This window comes from Strongylocentrotus purpuratus, unplaced genomic scaffold (genome assembly GCF_000002235.5).
Source record: "Strongylocentrotus purpuratus isolate Spur 01 unplaced genomic scaffold, Spur_5.0 spur5_scaffold_9, whole genome shotgun sequence".
Classification (NCBI taxonomy): Eukaryota; Metazoa; Echinodermata; class Echinoidea; order Camarodonta; family Strongylocentrotidae; genus Strongylocentrotus; species Strongylocentrotus purpuratus.
Window position 1 is genome coordinate 23,569,369 of NW_022145615.1, and position 9,779 is coordinate 23,579,147.

At 42.2% G+C, this 9,779-nt stretch overlaps 1 protein-coding gene across 1 annotated transcript; it reads left to right on the forward strand.

The window, feature by feature from the left end:
* The first annotated feature begins 225 nt into the window (after positions 1 to 225).
* On the forward strand, positions 226 to 8,690 carry LOC576828 (5-hydroxytryptamine receptor 1A-like). Its single transcript, XM_030976393.1, has 3 exons — positions 226 to 1,116; positions 7,284 to 7,850; positions 8,391 to 8,690. The coding sequence occupies exons 1-3, from the start codon at positions 226 to 228 to the stop codon at positions 8,688 to 8,690; spliced, it is 1,758 nt and encodes a 585-aa protein (XP_030832253.1).
* The last annotated feature ends 1,089 nt before the right edge of the window (positions 8,691 to 9,779 follow it).

Below are 9,779 nucleotides of genomic sequence, written 5' to 3' on the forward strand. Positions count from 1 at the left end.
ATGACAAAATGAGACAGGTATATTACAATTAACTTTGCTTGCTCTCACGTCTTTGTCAGGAACAGTCTTCTTGAGATAATTGCCTTTTACTTGTGCCATTTGACCATATAAAAGATCGAATCATACTTCTTCGTCCAGATGAGCTTTATTCTTGTTGAAGTGAAGAGTGGTGACTGAATTTCATATCTTGCAAAGGCTAGTTACATGAGACTCATGGATGCAAATATGACGAATGTGTCTGACGGTACGCAACCCTACACAACAAACATGTGGACTGATTTTCAATATTCAAGCGAATTTGTAACAGAGGCTAATTCCTTAGACAGTGTAAAATCAGTTTCGTTTGAACAGATTTTCACTGCAATCTTTGTTGGGTTAATCATACTTTCGAACACCATCAGTCTGGTTGCATTCTTGCTAGAAAAACGTCTCCGTTCCTACAATAATTACTTCATTATAAACCTTACCATACTTGATCTGTTAGTAGGGATTGGACTTTGTCCCTACGTACAGCACATTTACGGCGGTCGGTACCCCTTCTCTCAAAATGCATGTAAGATTCTTTCAGGACTTTTCTACGGAATCGTCAATGCTTCAAACATCAACATCGTCGTCATCTGTGCCGATCGACATCAAGCGGTCTATGATCCCATCAACCATTTTATTTCTCGATCAACGCGTAAGGCCGTCATCATCAACTCTCTGCCGTGGGTGATTGGACTCTCGTTCTGGATTGGGTACGTCACAGTGTGGGAGTTCGCCATCAGTTTCGACAACGGGGATCACTGCCTTCATCGAATTTCTTTCAGTCCCGTGGCTGCTGTGTTTCAGGGGGTATTCGTGTTCTATCTACCAATCCTTATTATTTCCATCCTCTATATTAGAATCCTCATTAAGATCCGGAAGTCGGCTGGAGGACGGAATGTCAGCAAGAACTTTGCTTCAACAGATACCCACCTTTCCAGCTCCACGGACACCGAGATGACTTCTGGAAGCATCCCGTCTATTCCGCATTCATGTTTGGACGTTATTGATGCGAGAAGCGACAACGCAATAGCATCATCATCATCATCACCTAATGTAACGAAAATTGGAACCAGAGGCCAGGAATTATCGGTAAGTGAATTCACACCTGTCTCTGAAAGGTCTTTTATGCCAACACGTACTTTCTTCCTTCCTTTATTCTTCTTTCTTTTCTCCTCCCCCTGTATTTTATAAGGATTTAACACCATATTTGTTGAAAGACTATGTAATTATCCTTGTCATCGAAATATTATGAATAATTCACCTATTGTAAAAGTATGTTTATGAGATGCAAATTGCTCGGCTTCACGAAAGACTTTGCGTACTCCTTCATTGTTTTCCATTTTTATCTCCCCCTCTCTATTGCTCTTTCTCTACTTTTCTCTCGCCACACCTTCTTCTCATTAACTATATCTCTTTCTTTCTCACCCTTCTCTCTCTCTCTCTCTCTCACTCACTTTTTTTCTCTTTCTCCCAGACAAATGTGTCTGATCGGGTGGAATCGACTGCAGAAGCGCGCAAAGCAACTCGTACACTTCTTTTCATTGTCATCGCTTTCTTCACGACGTCGATTCCAGGAAGTTTGATAAGCTTGATTTACAGCATCTCTCCTGCTCTCATCCAACCTGGTCTATCACGAAAAGCTTTCCTCTTTTTCAGTTATCTGCAGTATGGCAACAGTGTTTTAAACCCCATCTCATACGCCCTTTCTCAGCCTTTGTTTCGGGCCACCGTTACCAAAATCTTCACCTATAAACTATAGTTTTGCATTCTCTGCACAGCATAGGATCTCCTTTTTACTAAAGCCGACTGGTATTTGGAAAATTTGTCTTAAGCCACCCTGACACTGGCACAAAATCTGTACCGCAATGTCACGCAATGCGTCGTGGCAAGGCGTATCATTTCGGTGTACGCGGCGTGAGGACGTGCTTGAGGCCTGTTCACGCACTGTACACGAATAAGTTACGCACTGTTTACGCCATGCGCCGCCAAAAATGGGCCCCATAGGCACACAATAACACGCAATGGCACAACTTGTTTACGCATAGGTTAAGTATTGTTCGAGCATTGTAGTGTAGTGGATTCCCATGTCACGCATTGAAACGCAGTGACAAGCATCGTCGGCAGTGTTCGCGCCGAGCTCGCGCAGTGTTCACGCATGGTTCATGCGAGTGACACCACATGATATGAAAATTGATGCGTGCCAAACATATAGCTCCGTTTAGGCAACGCCCCCCATCGTCAGAGTCAGCAGCCTAACATGTTATGCTATGGTCACATTACCCAAAAGTAGCCTGCTCGGCGGCCAAGCGGCGAGTTTTTAAGGCATCGCTCGGTCGCTGCTGAAGTTTTATGGAGCTCTCACACTCTGCCGTGTAGGCCTACCGTGTGCCACCGTGCGGTGGAGAACGGCGAGGGCACACGGTGGTTCGTTATCAAAGCGGGCAACACGTTAATAGGGCGTTGGCGCTTATTTACACCCGGTGGGACCCGGCGAAAGTTTTGGGCATGTTCAAAACTTTGGCCGGCTGGCACCGGCCGCAAGTAAGCGGCAAGAGGACGGTGTTGAACGGTATGAGGACGGTATGAATACGTTATGAAAACGGTCACACTGTATGAACACGTTCACAACACGCTCATAACCCGTTACAGAACGGTGATGAAAAATGGAGAGCGGACTGGCCGTTGCCGTTCAAATCGGGGTATTTATGGCAGTCGTGTCATGACGTCAGCAGTCCGGGGACTCGCTCACAGGACGCTCCGAGCGGTGAGGGGACGCTAAGTGACTGGTAGGTGGCTGCTACAAACCCGGTGCACACGTTCGAGACCCGGTATGGGCCCGGTATGGAAACGGCCAAAATGTTCAACAAAAGTCAATCTGGGCGGTGAAGACGGTAGAAGTACGTTCAACACCCGGTATGCGCCCGCTAAGAACGGTCAGAAGATGGCAACGAAACGGTGAAAAGATTAATTTTATGAATTTTTTTGTTGCGGCCGGGGACAAGTTCGCTCACAACCCAACGTTCTGGACTCTGTTGTTTTTTTAATAGCCCGGCAGGTGGACGGTAGGCCTATACGGCAGAGTGTGAGAGCTCCATTAGCGCGGAGTTAAAATTCGGGCGGCGCCTGCTCACTTTCACTCGCCACCCAGACTACGCTCAGTGACCGGGCGGTCGCAGCCAGGGCGCCGTCCGGGCGCCGACCTAATTGAGCGTTCTTCGTCGAGCGATTTAGGTCAAAAATCGAAGCCGCTAGGTCAAAGACTGTCGAGCAGTCGCCGCCCGGTCGCCGCTCGGTCGCCGCTGGGAGATCAGTCGGTCACTGGGCGGCGAGTCCAAAATCGGTCGCGGGCCTTTGACCTAGCGGCTTAGATTTTTGACCTAAATCGCTCGGCGGCGAACGCTCGATTAGTTCGGTTCCCGGGCGGCGAACGGCCGGGCACCGAGAGTATTTTGGAGCCCCGTCGATCACTGGCCGGCCGCCGTGCAATATCTTTGAAATCAGCCGGCGGCCGGTGGGAGACTGCTCGGGAATCGGTGGGTCACCGGTCGGTCACTGCCAGGACACCGCGCGGAAAAGCTCAGCGATTTTGCCCAGTTTTGACCTAAATCGACCAGCGACCGACGGGAAATCGACAGGGCACCGCCCGGGTATCGCTGTCCACTTCAGCCAACCCCCCACCGTATGGGCAAACATTTTGCCGAGGTAAGAAAAAACATGAATATTCATGACACACCATGGACTAACAGAGGGGTGCAATTGTGCAGCACATCAAACTCCCCTACTTTCAGTCAAGTATTTCATTGTATTATGTAGTTTGGTTTAAAGATATGGAAAAGGTTCTTGTATTTTTTAGCTAAGCAATCTCACATACAAATTCACAACCAAGTGTCGTCTAATCCGCCGATTGCCGTCTGCTATATACGTCCAGCAAGCAAAAATGAGACAACCGGAGCAATATGTTTTTGAGAATTTCAAAATTCTCTCTACGACATTGCATGCACCCCCGCACCCTTCACACACTCCTCACGCTCGTTAACGAAGACTTTAGTCATTGGCACGACGCATTGCATGGCATTGCGGGGTCAACATTCGTGCCAGTGTCAGGGTGGCATTACAAAACGATATGGAGAAAGATATTCTGTATTATCCATTGAAATATATAAGTTATATTTTAGAAAGTTTATTTATGACATTTTTCAAGAGACCCTGAGTACACATATAGATGGTTGTCTTTTTTAGGCACAAAAATTCCGCTATATTACAATTTAGGGATGTATTGGAATAATGGAGTTCCAGGTGTACTATAACTTATTGTTGCAGCGATTCTTTATTTGTGTGTTTGAGACCGCCTTGAGAATACTTAAAAATTGGTTCGGTCCCGCCTCCTTGAAACACCAATGTGAGAGTTCCTTGATAATGATTCTCCTTGAAGAAGTGTTTAAATCTTTACTCGCTATGAAGTGAAACACGGACTGCCACATTGTTTGGCAGGAAATGATGTCTTTGTTCCAAAAGTCGACTTTACCAGTCCATGTCTGCGCAATAAATCGACCAAAGCCTATAAAGTGTTTACGACGAACATTTTCCTTGCTTTGCATAAAAGTTGAAGTTAATGTTGTGGACGAATCATCTCGTTTTCTGCATAATCGCGGCATAGTTTTCGAAATCTTGAACCAGGCATGTTTAACATCTGCTTTCTCTATAAAGCAAACACCGGGCAGTCACAGTTAATATCTATAATTATCACGATAATCACAAATACAAGTTGATTAAAGTGTCTGTTCAGTACAAGAGAAATATATAAAAATGTGGTATAATTGTGGTTTTCCCGAGGGATCGTTCTCAAAAAAATATACATGTAAGAACTGGAAGGAACGTTGAGCTACCTCCTAAATGAGAAAGTTCAGGTGCATTTGTTTTCCTCAAAGGAACCCTTTAACGATATCCTTTTTTTTCTTCTTTCTTTCTTTCCAGTTCTCAATGTGTATAGTTTAGCAAATACAATGAGCTAGGACCGTATTATAAGGGAGGGTTAAAGCGTCCATCCATTTTGATATTATAATACTTTTAATAATACTTTTTCCCAACGGATGGGGGATCAGTCTTGTAAGTCTCGCCAAGGCGCATCCTGGAGATCAAATAACCTTCGCATACGATGCGTCCTTTTCTAAGAGGCTGCTTGTGCTTTTAGTTGTCGGTACTATCTAAGATATCTATAGTTCTCTGATAAAAAGCGTAACAATGAGACTTGGTACTTTTTATGTTAATACACAGTCAGCATGTTTAACGGAGAGAAATTGTAATAATCAGCCACCAAGTGAAATGGAAATGTAAGAATGCACAAAAAAACTAAATGAAAAGTGAATCCTTCGACTAAAGTAAATTTACGCAATCTTAGCCCCACGAGAAAATTAGTAATAACTAGGGTAAAATTAAGCAATATAGTTCTTAACCTTGGCAAAACATCAATCATCATTATTGCTTGTAATGAGCTTATTACCAAAGTCTCACTATTGTTATACCACTTCTTGCAGTATATGCGGAAAGAAGAATCATATTTCATAAAGTCACAAAGGCATTGCTGTGAAAAGGATGTTATACCGGTTTATTGCAAAATTGGTCCAATCCTATTTGTTGTAATCCTCTTAAAAAGTCTAACACCATCTTATCAGTATGTCCACGAAGCAAATTGTCTTACCATTACATCTTCGTTCATTTAGTATGATAACCACTGGTGTCAATAGACCTTTCATCTAAAACCATTTGGTCTAAAAGCTACTTCATCTTACCAATACTTGTATGTTTTAGTCCATTAACGATTGAGTACATGAACGGCTACTTTAATAAATTCCAATTTTGTCTATCGTTACTGCATCTTGTAGTCCAAAACAAACGTAGAATTTCAGTTGGTTATTTTCATTTTGTCTATACCCATTTCGTTTTATAAGCTAACACGATCAAGTCATGATTTGTTCTAATAACCATTTGGTCTAATAATTACCATTTAGGCCAGATAACCAGGGTACCCAAGACATACAACCAGAGGATGTCCACACCTTATGAAAGAGGGGAAAAGCTATGGTGTAAGCTACGAAGTAGGGTTTGAACTGAACACTCAAAGTTGTACGAAACAAGCTTCTGTGACTATAATTACCCCGCGTCAATTTCCTACGTCGAATTAGTAACTTCAACCCTGGACCCAGCACTATACCTAACCCTAACCCTAACCATGCTAACTGTAATCTTAAACCTAACTTAAAACCCATTTGCAACCCTCACCCTAAGCCTGTACATTTGACGAAATTAATAATGCTAGAGCAATTGTCATGGGAGCAAATATCGGGTTACCATCAGAGATGCTAAGTATTTATTAAAAAAGACTTCTCAAAGTACACATTATCCTGATTGACAACTCCCTGAGGTATTCAGATCAAAAGCCATTAAGGTTGTACCTCTATTATTTGTTTTCTTCAATATATTTTCTTGAATGATGATGATTTTGTAGAGGGAACGAAATTTCAAAAAGATGAGAAAACGGTATTGTCACCTCTCAAAGAACATTGAATCGGTAATCAAAACAAAACTCTTCCATGCCAAATAATACAATTTCATATGAACATGTAAATATGTTTCAAGGACTGAAACGTATGTTGGTTGAGTTCGTTTAATATGTCGTGGTAGATAACATCTATTTTGTGACATGACAAGGACTATATTATGTTTATTAAAAAGTTATTCTCTGTTGTAGTTGACACGCTTGAAACTTAATAGGATGACAATTTAATTCTACATCTCGCTTCTGATTCGTTGAGGATAAAGCATCTAAATCTGACTGTATATAACCATCTGCTTTTCGTTAAGAGAAGTATTCACAGACAAATCTGTGTGAGATGCAACATTGATCATGGCCGATATTTCTAATAGCACGCAGACCTACTCAACGGACATGTTTTGGACTGACATCCAGAATGCAAGTGAACACATGAATGTCACTACTAACTCTTTGGATCCCTTTGGAACAACTGCACCTAGCCTGAGGAGTCTCATCTTCCCTGCTGTGTTTTTCGTGCTCATGCATTGTACTTGCCAACATCATCAGTCTTGGCGCATTCTTAGTAGAAAAACGTCTCCGTACCTACAATAATTACTTCATCATAAACCTGACCATACTGGATCTGCTGGTTGGAATCGGACTGGGATCTGTCGTAGAGTACTCGTACATTAAACGGTACCCGTTTTCTCAAAATGCCTGTAAGGTCATAACTGGGATCTTCCAAGGAATCGTCAATGCTTCTAACATCAACGTGGTTGTGATATGTGCCGATCGACATCAAGCGGTCTATGATCCCATCAACCATTTCATTTCTCGATCAACGCGTAAGGCCGTCATCATCAACTCCCTGTCATGGGTGATTGGAATCTCGTTCTGGATTGGGTACGTCACCGTGTGGGAGTTCGTCATCGATCACGACAATGGACTCCACTGTACTCAGCGGTTCCTTCTCAGTCCGTTGACGAATATGATCCAAAGTGCGGCCACGTTCTTCTTGCCTTTGGCCATTATTGCTGTTCTCTATGTCAGAATATTCATCAAGATTCGGAAGACGGTTGGAAGACGGAACAACAAGAAGTCGACTGATTTAACGAACCTCTACCTTTCCACCGCCAAGGATACTGAGATGACGAGCATAAGCGTTTCATCGACATCGCAGACAGGTTTATTTAGTGACATTACAGAAACAGTGAGCAAAGATGATACTTTGGTATCATCATCTTCATCACATAACGAGACCAAGATAGGACATATTGGCCAAGGAATATCGGTACGTAATCTACAGAATTTTCCTCTAATAAGACGTTAGCAAAGACTTCAGTAACCTTGTCCGTCATCTATTCCAAAATGAGAATATGACAAAAACTGTTTATGTACAAATCTGAACATGCTTTCTGTATATTAGGGCATTCAAATATTTCTTAAGTTGTCTTTGCGATCATGATTTCTTTTGAAACAAATACATAAAAAGGTTAGCAGCCCTCCAGATTAGACCGAACAATATAGGCTCTTTGTTGACAGAATTTTCTCACAAAATCTCTAAATGTCAGCCATTGAGGGGCAATTTCCCTCGCTCTCCCATGTCACTACAAAACTAATATGCAATTGGCGCTAAAAGAAAAATCAAAGCTTATTAGTTGTTTGTGTTTGTCTTTTTAAAGTTTGAATAGATTCCATTGGAAGATGGCACGTCACTTTAAATGCATGAATTGGATTTATACCATGTATATTTTGCGCAATATATATTCCTGTCAAAATCTCATGATTTTCTCTCTTTCTCTTTTCTGGTCTGTTTCTCCTAACAACTCAGACATCAACGTCACATCGCGTGGAATCGACGGCTGAAATGACGAAGGCGACTCGTACTCTTCTCCTCATCGTCATCGCTTTCGTACTGACATGGGTTCCGATTAGCGTTATCTATTTAATCTACAGTATCGAACCTCGACTCATCGTACCTGGTCTGTCAAATAAAGCTTTCACTGTCTTCAGCAATCTGCAGTACGGGAATAGCCTCCTGAACCCTATATCCTACGCCATGTCGCAGCCTCTGTTCCGTACCACAGTCATCAGAATGTTCTCCTGTAAACTACCGTCGCGGGCCAACTAGCCTCGATAATTCACCTATTTTGTATATTTCAACATTCTCATAGTATGTAGTGCAATATTTAGCGTATCCTACATAGAGTGATCCCTTCATAACCACTCCCCGTTTGATGGTCCAGTTTATCAATGAAACGCTTCTCTGAATCTTAAATGTTCATATTGCTCCGGTCGGCTCATTTTCGCCAGCACAAACGTAGCTTGTTCACCGTCTATAGAACGTATACATCAGACGGCAATCGGCGGATCAGACGACACTTGATAGTGATTTTGTATGTGAGATTGCTTTGCTAAATATAAAATACAAGAACCTTTTCAATATCTTTAAGCTATCATTGATATCTGATAATTAAACAGTAAGTAAAATAAACCTACCAAACTACATAATACAATGAAATACTTGATTGAAAGTAGGGGAGTTTGATGTGATGCACAATTGCACTCCTCTGTTAATAATCGAATAGTCCATGGTGTGTCATGAATATTCATGGTTTTGCTTACCTCGGCAAAATGTTTGCCTCTATTAAATGGAAAAATTACGGTGGGGGTTGGCTGAAGTGGACATAATGAACCAAGCAAAACTGATCTATGATAATTCATGCTATTTATCCTTCGTGTGCTTGACCTATAATATTACAATCGCGTGGTGAATTGCGTCCAAAGTTCGACTTGTTGCACATGTGTTATATAGGCAATGGCGAGCTTGCGACCTATTTTGATCAAATTACGGTGGTGAACTTTTAAAAGTCAATGGGACATGAGGGTTCCAAATTCCAATGAAAGAGCTAGTGCCAACGTACGTCGGGGTGAATGTGCTTTTCGTTTAAACAAAAAATGAATTTTTAACGATTTTGGGGGGGGGGGGGTAAAAGTCCATAGGCTAACATGTTTATAGGCTTCTGGACTCTGACGATATGGGGCGTTTTCAAATGAGACTAAACAGAGCTATATGGGCCTGTGAATATAGGCACCCTAGTTCTCACACCTGTTCCCTGTGGGTAGAACTTTACGTAATGAATATATTAACATGTACACATCACTGTCATGCCAGTGTCGCGATGTACTTTTTGGTAATTTTTTTTTTCTATTTATCCTC

Coding starts and splice junctions, on each gene's coding strand:
- LOC576828 (XM_030976393.1), top strand. CDS start 226: ATGACGAATGTGTCTGACGGTACGCAACCCTACACAACAAACATGTGG. Junction 1,117..7,283: donor CCAGAGGCCAGGAATTATCG/GTAAGTGAATTC, acceptor AATGCCTGTAAG/GTCATAACTGGGATCTTCCA. Junction 7,851..8,390: donor ATATTGGCCAAGGAATATCG/GTACGTAATCTA, acceptor CTAACAACTCAG/ACATCAACGTCACATCGCGT.